This window comes from Pecten maximus, unplaced genomic scaffold, assembly GCF_902652985.1.
Source record: "Pecten maximus unplaced genomic scaffold, xPecMax1.1, whole genome shotgun sequence".
NCBI classification, from domain to species: Eukaryota; Metazoa; Mollusca; class Bivalvia; order Pectinida; family Pectinidae; genus Pecten; species Pecten maximus.
In genome coordinates this window covers 1-12,373 of record NW_022979369.1, presented here as the reverse complement: position 1 = coordinate 12,373, position 12,373 = coordinate 1, and the positions used below count along the sequence as shown (strand labels likewise).

General features: G+C 33.9%; 3 protein-coding genes across 3 annotated transcripts; all 3 read right to left on the bottom strand.

The window, feature by feature from the left end:
- Nucleotides 1-2,759: 2,759 nt before the first annotated feature.
- LOC117318545 (ubiquitin carboxyl-terminal hydrolase 16-like) lies at nucleotides 2,760-6,607 on the bottom strand. Its single transcript, XM_033873518.1, has 4 exons — nucleotides 5,982-6,607; nucleotides 5,587-5,663; nucleotides 5,291-5,389; nucleotides 2,760-5,011 (listed from the first exon to the last, which is right to left on the bottom strand). Exons 1-4 carry the CDS (start codon nucleotides 6,595-6,597, stop codon nucleotides 4,655-4,657), a joined length of 1,149 nt encoding a protein of 382 aa, XP_033729409.1. The 5' UTR covers nucleotides 6,598-6,607; the 3' UTR covers nucleotides 2,760-4,654.
- A 22-nt stretch (nucleotides 6,608-6,629) lies between these two features.
- Nucleotides 6,630-7,780, bottom strand: LOC117318543 (cell wall protein RBR3-like). The gene is made up of 3 exons (XM_033873517.1): nucleotides 7,766-7,780; nucleotides 6,787-7,560; nucleotides 6,630-6,662 (listed from the first exon to the last, which is right to left on the bottom strand). The coding sequence occupies exons 1-3, from the start codon at nucleotides 7,778-7,780 to the stop codon at nucleotides 6,630-6,632; spliced, it is 822 nt and encodes a 273-aa protein (XP_033729408.1).
- A 929-nt stretch (nucleotides 7,781-8,709) lies between these two features.
- LOC117318542 (ubiquitin carboxyl-terminal hydrolase 3-like) lies at nucleotides 8,710-11,790 on the bottom strand. The gene is made up of 6 exons (XM_033873516.1): nucleotides 11,727-11,790; nucleotides 11,280-11,327; nucleotides 10,386-10,463; nucleotides 10,029-10,156; nucleotides 9,744-9,843; nucleotides 8,710-8,841 (listed from the first exon to the last, which is right to left on the bottom strand). Exons 1-6 carry the CDS (start codon nucleotides 11,727-11,729, stop codon nucleotides 8,710-8,712), a joined length of 489 nt encoding a protein of 162 aa, XP_033729407.1. The 5' UTR covers nucleotides 11,730-11,790.
- Between the last annotated feature and the right edge of the window lie 583 nt (nucleotides 11,791-12,373).

Here is a 12,373-nt window from a genome sequence, read left to right as displayed (position 1 = left end):
GGACCCTTAGATATTGAGAAGAAATTGTTAAAATGAAAATGTTGATGCCGGCCAAATGACAGACGGACGACGGACGACGCACTATATCATAAGCCCACCTGACCGAAAACTGTTTTAGGCTGCCATAGAAACATAAACAAATGCCTCGATCCACACAGCGGCGATCAGTGATTGCATAATTACTTTCTATCTTCTGTGTGTACATACCCCTTTGAAACCGAAAGTAGCAACGGGATACCGATATATTGTTCATATGTACGTTATGTTGACTATATCATTATCGATAAAACATATTAGGGGTAACGGAAATGAAACATTGTTGTAGACGTTGTAACTAATACCGGTTCCTCCGATCAAAATGACGTAACTCATATTTACCTTGTTTCAGTCGTCACATGTCAAACCACGCTGTACCTGTCACAGGTGGAATTCAGTAACTGTTAATACAGAATAACTGTAATACTGACGAAGAGCTTATTTTGTCCAGGATACATATTGGTTGACTCTATAAATACATAAGGGTTAACCCAAGGAAGGTTTAACACTTTAAATACCGAAACCGAAAGTAGATAGTGTACTAGTAAATTCCAATTGTTGAAATTAATTTTATTAAACGTACGCTATCGTGATAATTAAACAAAGATAAACAAATCAAATAAATTGATTTGCATATTTAAATGATTTATACTATAGATACGTACTGGAAATTTAACTGTTTTTATTCTACTAAAATTTTGTGAGGTCGATGCCACACAGTCACATTCGCAGTAGAACATTACCTGTTTGATGAAATGTTGCAGTTTTCATCCAGTCATTGAAATGTTACAGAAGCCGTGCAACAGCGTTTACATAAAGAAGAAGGGATCATATAAAATACTTTGTAAGAAAACGCAGATGTAACTGCGTTCATTTGTTTAAGGAAAAAAATAATAATTATGAAGAAATCAAAATCACTTACAAGTTTTAAGCAAAGTTTAAAGTAAACTACAATAGGCAAGATCGTGAAAGTTAAACTCCAAGAGTTTTACGCGGAGACATTAATATGTTAGCATTTTAAAATGTTTTAGTAATAGATTCAGTATGCAGCTGTATGCTTGGGACAGCATACGACTGTTTCATCCGTCTAGGACCCGTCAGTTATGCTGGGGACATCATAAAACTGTATCATCTGTCTAGGACCTGTCAGTTAAGCTGGTATCATCTCACCTATTTCGTCCGTCATGGACCCGTCAGTTATGCTGGGAACATCATACTGCTGGTTCGTCTGTCTAGGATGCGTCAGTTATGCTGGGGACATCATACTGCCGGTTCGTCCGTCTAGGATGCGCCAGTTATGCTGGGGACATCATAAAACTGTATGATCAGTCTAGGACCTGTCAGTTAAGCTGGTAACATCTTGCCTATTTCGTCCGTCATGGACCCGTCAGTTATGCCGGATACACAATACCGATGTTTCGTCCGTCTATGATCCGCCTGCTATTCTGTGGACATCATATAGTTTTGTCGTCTGTCCAGGACTCGATAGTTATGCTGAGGACAAGATTCAGCTGTTTCTTTCATACGTATTTATGAAGAAGAAGTATGCATTGATTCAATAATTGTGACATTTAAACGAAATAGTTTTCTGAACCGATATCGATAGGGAAAGGAATAGTATCAGCAAACTATATGTTTGTATGGATACTCTGAAAAACTTACAATGAGAATAAGGCTTGATGTTCTGTAGATGTACAGTAAACGGTGTCTGTTTCAGGTAACGTCACGACATCAGAATCACTGGCCATATACATCATGATGATACGTTAATCCGTCCCTCACCTCACCATGCTAATCTTCACGAGTAAGGTAAATCATGAATCACGTACGGATTACGATAATGTTTCCTGTACATATCTATTAAACCATTAATCCCGATGACAGAGGTTTTCTGATTATTCATTAACTTAAGTTTGATATTAATAGCAAGTCTAGTGATATTTTACAGGTATATAAATCACTATTCTGGCGCAGTGGAACAGAAGTAACTTAACCAGTTGTTAATACGTATCATGGCTATCCATGGGTCTTGCTTTTGACATTTAATTTATTAAGTCATCTGCACATTTTGGCAGAACATTCATTAAGTGCAAGTTTCAGAACACAGGAGGCTCATGTGCATCAGACCTTTTGTAAACAATAACCATGCCGTTATGCTCACGAGTGTCTTTAACAGGCACATGTAGTGCAAGCGTTTGTTTGACCATGTTTGACGTTATAAAAACATAACATCGATTCTCTTTTGACCTTAAAATTCAAATGGCGGCTGTATATGTTTTGCAAAATTTGGATTGATACTCTGATTTTCTTCCTCGAAATGTCGTTAAATAGCACTTCTATGCGAATGATTTATGTATGTCTGAATTTTTCATATCTCCAGAAAAACATAAGGGAGAATAACGATTAACACAGTTTCTTAAAATGGAGGGAAACATTTTTGGGCTTATTCCCCGTCTGAACCGAACAAAATAGATATCGATACGGCAAACAAAACACACATCTGCGATTGGTAATTACCATACATATATACAATGCCTTATCACAACGACTTATAAACAATCACTAGTTTTGGTATAAACTTTGATGCTCTATATTTTTCATCAAATTGTTTAAATACTTTTTTGTTTCATATTTCTCCGGTTAACCTACAAGACATGTATATATATATGCAATATATAAAACGAAGGTCAGTATGGACAAATGAAACAACTGAACTATATATATGCATAAAGATTATTTTAATTACAAGCTCAGCTATTTACATATTAAATACAATTAATTCTGTTTAACTGCACAATGTTATCGAAAGCCCCGGTTACTATGTATTAAATGAGAAAATAGATTGAATGTTTATCTATAACATGCACACTCGAATGTACGAAGTAGCAACTATACATATCAACATTTATGTTTTCAAACACCCAAACAATTCTCTTCAGCAAGAAAATTATCACAAAGCTTATAATTAAAAATCCCTCTGTATCATCATAAAACATCAGCCGATACCGAAGAAGTCTTAATGCACAAACATTTTTTGAAGCACTAATGCTGATACAGACATTTGCAAAAATAAAATAAAAATTATCTCCCTTAGACCATCTATTCACATACATAAAGCGGATATGGTTTATGTGCTAATATATAAAGTATGCGTAATTGTCGTTTAGTAACCGTCAAGTAATTCAAGACAAATTAATTTGATCACATTGCCCAATTTAAATAAGGACAGCATTTGTTTTTGATTAATGAGCATGATGTATTTTTATTTTTGGTGTACATTTATATTATTCATCACTTATATACATCACACAGTAGTTAGACACGACCAGAAAATACAGCATGTAAAATAATTTAAAAAAAACATTGTCTGTTATCTTATCACAATAAGAATATTGTCTCTTACAAAGTATCCCATACGTAGAGAAAAAAGTTCATTGGGTATACATAAAATTGTACAATACATTTTAACAAGCAATGATAAAATAGTAGATTATAGGTAAATACATTTTAGAGTTTGAACAAAGCCAAATTTTATTCCTTTTTATTGAAATTCTAACATTTTGGAGGAATACGTTTACAATAAATATATTACATATTGTATCCGCATTTATAGATTGTACCACTGTAGTCTTTTTATAACGTTAGTTGATTATATGGTTAATAATATTGACCCAGACGACTGGATAATGGGTTAGTCTCCCCAAGGGACACAAGCCAGTCTAGGCTAGGAAGTGGGTAAACCCTAAGCACCTAAGCAATAATAATAATAACCCTCTACACTAAATAGAAATAGCCCTCCTAATTAAAACAATATAACCCTCCTCACTTTATAGCAATGACCCTCCTCACTCAATAGTAATAACTCTCTTCATTAAATAGCATTGACCCTCTTCACCAAATAGTAATTACCATCTTCACTAAGACATTAGCCACTCCGTATTGAGGTGAGTTTTATGCGTGATTTACTTGTATCCAAAAATGACACATTTGTTTTATATACGCCAGTTATATTGAATCTAACACCACCGCTTAAACCTTACCATTCAATCTACTTAATGTATAGCATCATACAGCAAAATGATTATAAATCTCAATCGTCCACTTATTTATACACAATTAAAACTGTAATTTAATATAAAATAATTCTGATTAAAAATCAAATCACGGCTGGTTTTCAAAACCATTCAACCTACAAATAGATGGTTAATCATCTTTCTTCCATTTGTAAAATTATAATATCAAAATTAAAAAGACATATATGAATCATAAGTAAAGTATACACATTATAATGGATATTAATAAAAAGTAATTTTATTACCAATGATACTACGTGATAATATGATATTTTTTTATAAACAATAATGTTTTGAATAACGCATACTAACACATCAAACCTAGTACATTGTATATTCTTTTTGAAAGAATACACTTCAATGCATGTATGTCACCCAACACTAATCAGTTATTCATATATTGAAATGCTGATGTGTTATCATCTTTTGAATGAAAAATCTATCATACGCTATCAATCATAAACGGTTTACATGTTGCTTGGAATGTCAATGAAAAACAACACTTCGATATTGATAAAAAATATTTTTTGATAGTTTTGCCTTTTCTAGCAGCACCTCTCGTACATCAGGATATAGACGTTTCCATCGTTGGCTGCTGAATACTCATCACTCGGCTGAACCATACTATCACTGACGAAGTACCAGGTCTCTCTGTCATCATCCTGTGGTGATTTTGTTGGTGACATATTATGACTGTGAGTACTATTCTGCCAAAAGTTCTTGATATCTTCTTCTACTCGCTCAGGGTCCATCCATTTCGTCTGCAGGAAGTTGCTATAAAGTGCAGATGCATTCTGGGGAGTGGCTCTGACGTAGGCGTAGTAATGTCCGCCGTGGATCGATCCGCCATGACTGACAACTCCATATAGTCTAAACCAGGTACGTGGAGGGGTACCCCCTGCCTGTAGGAAGTGTATAAATGCTATTGTATTCGTACTAACAACGCGGGCCAATGTAGGGTAGTCAAACGTTAAGGAAATTTCCTTCCATATCAATTTTACTAGAATGATTATAAGACATTAAACAAAGACATTCGTTTATAGAGCAATGGATGTCTAAGACATGAAATGATAAAATTTGCTATGTATTTAGCGAAAAACGAATATATAGAATATATCCCCTATTTAAGTGCGTATTAAGACATCATTTGCGTTCAAACTAGAAATTCCTCGAGAACTTACCTGAGTTTTCAGAAGAGCCGAAGAACAGAATGGTGCTACGTTAAGATATTTAGGATATGTTACCGTCTTGTTGATCTTCCGTAGGCCTCCATATCCGTCCTGAAATAGTATAATCGTGAATATAAGATTGACTGAAATGTAAACAAAGAAGCAGTATTTTGAATTGAAATCTAAACAATAAAAATATTAAAAAGCTGTCACGATTGTTATTTAACTGTTCTTTATATTCCCATGGTGTTAATTCAAAATTGTTATTAGAAATCAGCACAGATAGCAAGTAAATTTTACGTATTTACCTTTTCTATCCTGTTGATGTGAACAACAAATATTGGTGGCAAACCGATGATCAGGAGTTTCTTGTGAGTTTGTTTCCCTGTAGATTTGTTACAGACATTTTACGTGTGAATAACAAAATATATTTGAAAATGTCTTCCAATCAAACAGAGTACACATATATACATACAATATATGATTTATTAATGTAGCTTTTACAGGAGATACGAAGTGCCGTTTGATGGTGTTGTAGGTGAAATTTCAATTGTCAACAAACGACATAATAGTTATATACATTAAAATACTTTTTTTTGTGGCCAAATGACCGTATGCTGACGTTAATTTGGTGTTCCTCAATATAACGATGCTAGGAAGTCCTACCACCGATTTACCTTAATTTATATAGAAGAAGCCATACCGCGTGTATTTGAGGAATTACAGATACGGCATCCCTCGTCCCAAATTTCCTCTTCTGTCAATTCAAAAAGTCCCCTCTCAAGATCAGTGGGATCTTCCCGCATCACTTCCAACGATTGATGTGGAAGTATTTTATTTTTCTGATCTTCTTTCCTCAATTCGATATCATCCTGACTTGGACGATGATTTTCAAAATCTATTTCTTCATTGCTTTTAGGATATTCTCTATCACCAGCATTTGTAGGCGGTTGTTCATTTTCAGTGGATATTCTAGGAGTATCCATATCATTTTGAAAGCCATTCTCTATCAATTCGTCTGGCGAAGCATTCTCTTCAACTGGAAAATCTGACTGCGTTTGAGGATGGTTGTTTTTTGCGATGTCTCCATCCGTATAGCCAGCTATATCCCCTATGCTGTCATTAGCTTGGTTGGTCGATATCCAATCCATGCCTTCAACCTCCTCTCGAGTTCTTGTTTGTTGTCTATCAGCACATCCAGCCATATCTGCTATGATGTCAGGATCTTGGTATGTCTGTGTCCAATCCATGAATTCATTTTCCCTTCGAGTACTTGTTTGATCATTGCCGTTATGGTCTCTTACATGTGAATCGGACATTGTAGGGGATACTAGTCTTGTGGATGATGCCACTACCTCTTGCGTAGCCTGGTACATTTCTTTATCTGGTAAAGAAATAATATCTTTTTTATCTCTAGATGACTTATCTTTCATTGCAGACTGAATACTGTCAAGTGTGGTGCTATTTCCATCGGCAGATAGTTCAGGTATGCTGCTATGTACATTTACAGATGTCTCAATTTTGCTTCTATTTCTATCTGCAGATATCTCAGGTGTGCTGTTATGTCCATTTGCAGATGTCTTGGTGCTATTTCCATCGGCAGATAGTTCAGGTATGCTGCTATGTTCATTTGCAGATGTCTTCATTTTGCTTCTATTTCTATCTGCAGATATCTCAGGTGTGCTGTTATGTCCATTTGCAGATGTCTCAAGCGTGCCTATTTTTCCATCTTCAGATATCTCAGGTGTGCTGCTATCTTCATTTTCAAATGTCTTAACTGTGCTGCTATGTCCATTTACAGATATAACAGGTGTGCTGCTATGTTCAAATGCAGGTATATCAGATGTGCTGCTATGTCCAGTTTCAGATATTCCAGGTGTAGTGCTATTTGCATTTGCAGATGTTTCAGGTGTGCTGCTATGTTCATTTGCAGATATATCAAGTGTGCTTCTATTTCGATCAGCAGATAGATCAGGTGTGCTGCTTTTTTCATTTGCAGATGTATCATGTGTGCTGCTATGTTCTTTTGCAAATTTCTGGGGTGTGGTGCTATGACCAATTGTGGATATATCACTTGTGCTGTTCTGTCCATTTGCGGATATATCAGTTGCTCTGCTAGGTCCATCATCTGCAGATAGCTCAGGTGTGCTTCTATTTATATCAGCAGATAGCTCAGATGTGCTGCTATGTCCATTTTCAGATGTCCCAGGTGTAGTGCTTTGTCCATTTGCAGATGTCTCAGGTGTGCTGTTATGTCCAATTGCTGATGTTTCCTCACACTTCTAGAGAGAAAAACAGTAATTAATGTGAAATATGCAACAGAAATATATACGTACATGTTTGATGCAAGGCAGATACAGAAATACAGTGAGAAAATATTGAAATAATTCCATATACATGTACTGTAATATTTTATTATTATTATTACTTTTTTGTGGTGTATTTAATCTCATGAATTTTACCTGTACAATTAGTTATTTGAATCACTTTTTCTAATGTCATGATACAGTTTTAGTTTCCTGACGCAAAGATTGGATCTTTGATTATTGCTGAAATCAATCAGCCTCATCAAAATAATTTCCACGCTTCTTGAGCATGTCAGTTAATATAAAACAGATATACATATATGTACACTGTACGTCTTGTATTTAAGCATGCATATGCATGGTATTTATTATTGCATATATAAATGGTTTTAAACATATGCGAAAAAATATGCGTGATACTTTACCGATTGGAGGGACTTTGGCTTAGGGACTGGTGCGCTAACACTTGTGAACCTCTGGAATGTTAGCTCCACCTTTAAAACACAATTATCCACGAAACTGAATAACTTCAATTAGATAATCAGAACTATACTTGGTAGATGTATGTATCGGTTGAATGTGTTCCAATCTAATCATAATATAACACACACACACACACACACACACACACACACACATTCACCCCCCCCCCATACACACACACACACACACACACACACACACACACACACACACACACACACACATATGAATATAAAGTGTTTTTTTTTCGTTTTTTTTTGTTTGTTAAATAATGAGCAAGTTAGGGTTTCAATTCCACTTTACAAAATACATTTCTGTCAAACTACGCATACAGAAATGTTTTTACAAGCAATATTTTTAATCATAACTGCTACACGTATATGTATAAATGTATATTATTTATACATTTTCGCGTTTTTTCTTTGGTTTCTTTAGTTTGAAATTGCGTGTTTAAAGGCCTAACAACAATATACTACAATTACTGCAAAGTACATTTGGTTTATATATACATGTATGTACATACGTGTTCACATGATTCGTAGTACCACACTGTCATGAAAGTTCCACCCAAAAGCCTCGATACGTTTGATTTCTGCATGAGGACCTCATTATCTAAAACATGGATGTTTTTGTTGTTAATTGTTATCTAATGAAACGACCTTTTTGATGTTCGTTGTTATCAATTCTAAAGGATTTACAGAGTATAATGTAGAGTCGAAAATAGTTACGAAATAAAAGTGAACCATTACCTGTCATGTCTTTTTCGCCAGCATACTACAATAAATCAGATACAAAAAGCATCAGTGATATTTTAATAGGAAGCACTTAAACTAATGCATGTTATCTTAACAGTATGAAGGAGGAAAGGGTTGGGAATATGTTACCAGAGCTATACAAAATTGAAATGAAAAAGGTTGAAATAAACAAATTCAGTTAAAAAGAAAAATAAGTATTCCATGAAGAACACAGTTCTATAAATTGAGACATAATATGCAAGGAGATGTAACTTTTGACAAACTGTTCCAGGAAAAAGGACATTTGCATAGTTATCTATGTTTATCAAGATTCACAAGATAGGTTGTGTAGATATATTTCAAAATATTTAAAGTGTAAGAAAAGAAACTTAAGTTACAAATAATAAATGTTTATCATTGAATCGTTTTGTTCAGTATAAATAACGACATATTTCAAGACAGAAACAGAATGAAAACAAACCATATACATTCACAACAAGGAATGAATCACATCTATACACACCCACACCCGCACAGATATACACAACGCAATTATTGGTATACTAGCTTTACAACAACTAGATCATGTATACGAATACTAATGTCGGAATATATAAATGAATACCAGCTGACACCTACAGTATGTGGGATGAACAAGGGGAAAGACTTACGGACGTATACAAATATGATCAATTACAATGGTTAAACCACATGAGTAAATAATCAAAAGAGCTTTTCATTCCATTTGACATACAGGACTTTGATTAAAGGATAAAATCCTGGATGGTTATCATCCGATATGATTTTGCTATAAATGTTTACACTGTAGACTAAAATTATCCACCTATCCATTTGTGCACTACAACAAAATAAAAAAACCAAGAAAATCCCCAACAACTCTTGCCATTCAATCCATACTTCATCAAACCTTTCAATACATACATTACAGGGTAATACTCTCGCCTCATCTTCCACTCCGCCAATCAAAGTGTTGTACATTTCAAAGCTGTCTTGTTGCCGGTATCCCATAAACTGGTCGTTACTAAAGATACAAAAAGGTCAAATTTGAATATTTAGAATCAATTAGAAGAAAAATAAAAGTTTGTAGTTATAAATGGAAATTTTGTACTTTTTTTTAAAGAGGTTCTTATTTCTTCTCTGTATAAAAAGACGTTCCTGTTGTTTTCAAAAGATAACACGGTTGTGTTTGTGTTCACATATCCTTACAGTTTCCTGGCCTCTTTCAATATGTCATTAGGGATACTGAAATCCAATGTCACTGACGATTTGTTTTCCGAATGGACGTTTAGAAGAAGCAGAAATAAACGAGTCTGTACGTTGTTTCTGAAGTCTGTCTGTGGATAACGGAAAACAAAAATGCTCTTATCAGACAAATCTATTCATTTTATCATTACTGCAGTACTGTAGGTAAACCTCGCTAAAAAAATGCATATTTCACTTTACTTTAATTATCTAAATTCTTTGGGGAAAAAAACTAGAATTGCAATTTGATCAAAGTGCTATACCGTTTATATTGTTTAATTATATATGTATATATATATAACAAATGGACAGCTGTCTTACTTCGACGTTTTCATTTTTGACTGATTTCCATAACCGTTCTGCAAGCTGCTGTCCCAGCAACGGTGTCCAGCTAAGAACCTGAAAATGTATTAATTTGCTTTCAAAGATTAATTATTAAACGTCTTAAAAAATGAATCCAAACGAAACGAAAAACAACATGTTTTGACTATTGTGATTTCCGGGGAATTGTGTCTGGATGAAGAGGTAACATAGCTTCGTTCACATATTGTTTATTTGTGTTTTTAGACAAGCTATGCCTGTACAAGCTCTATCCCGTTAGATGTAAAACTGAAACAGAATTACAATTTAATCACATCAATAAGAACACTGCCTTTGAACATCAAATATTATTTCTTTTTATTGAAATTAGTTTTAAAAAATCGGATATATAAACATATCAAAATGATTTGAAATAATAAGTTACGTTATTACATACAAACTTTACGTTTTTGTATGTATTGTGGCATGGATTCTTTTTTCAGACCTAAAGTTTCATAAGCAAATAGCTGTTACATTGCCAATAGCAAATCATTGCCATGCATATGCAACCTTCCTCTATTTTCTCAAACGCGTGTTTCTGCAGTCAATACAGAAAGATTTTTTTAAAATCAAATGATCATTACACTGTGAAATAAAGAATGATAAAAAACATATTTGAAAAATACAAACATCGACTGAAAAAACATTTGGACAAGGAAGATTAAGTTAATACGAAAATAACGAATATTGTTTTACCAATCCTAAAGTGTGTTTACAACCGCCTGCCATTTTGATCTTCACCTGAAATTGAATTATCCCTACCTTTGCTTACCTTTGAGATATCGTATCACCCAAACTAACAGTCGTGTGGGTTGTTATATTGTATATGTTAACAAAGAGAAATGTATATCATACCTGAAGAATTGAATTCATGTAGCACGTATTCCCAAAATTTGGTAATCCCTGGAAACGGAAAATATTTAGAATACAGCCATATGCACTGGCAGATATTCAAGATAGTATATATACATGTATATATCAATATAGTTTTATAATAACAATAAATTAAAAGATGTTTTTCTTATAATAGCATTTATTCAAGTTTCATAGCAACAGCCAGAATGAAAATGCAAATTTATGTTTTTGGACAGAGGCACAACTAACACATTATTTTTTATCAGTATAGAACATTAGCGATCAAAATATCATATTTATATGTATTGATTATTTCTAAAATACATGTATATAGTTTACATGGGTTACTAGTCCGTTATAAACTAATTAATGATAAGGGAATATTGCAACATAATCAATAAACAGAACCATCGATGAAGATGGTTAAAAAAAAAAAAAAAAATCTACCATTGGTTGACTGTTATATTTCCAACAACCAGGTTCCTTGCTTTTCTCAATATCTTCACGAAGTTTCTGAGTGTGAAGAAAACAATGTTCAAAAAGATTATAGAAATAATAAATATCAATCTCTTTAACATACTATACTTAGAAATCTGTCGGTATTTTAATGAACATGCATACAGCTAAAACTCGGCAGACGTTTTGCTAATTTTGTAAATTGTTTGACTTAGTTTCGTTGTACATTGTGTTGTACATATCAAAATGGGTCGTGTTTATTAATGAACTGCATTCGATAATAAAGAACAATAAGTGAGAGGAGAGTAGGAAGGACGATTGGTGGGAATGGTCATTTTTAGTCATCATAGGTAAGCGAATAAATGATAACTTGAAAAATTATTTATATCACATATACCAGTTTCTACCACAATACCCTGTGTTATTCAACTCTCAGACCATCAGTTAATCATTACAGCTGTTGATTAACAATCTTTTTATACCGCATGTGGTATAAACTCTGTACGCGTTTTGATTGGCTAACACGGTGAACTTTGACCCAAGCTGCAATTGTTATTGACGTCATCAATAATCTAATGACGTCACATCACCGGGTCCCGGACGTCACCGTTACACTTTAAGTGCATACGCGAAATTTG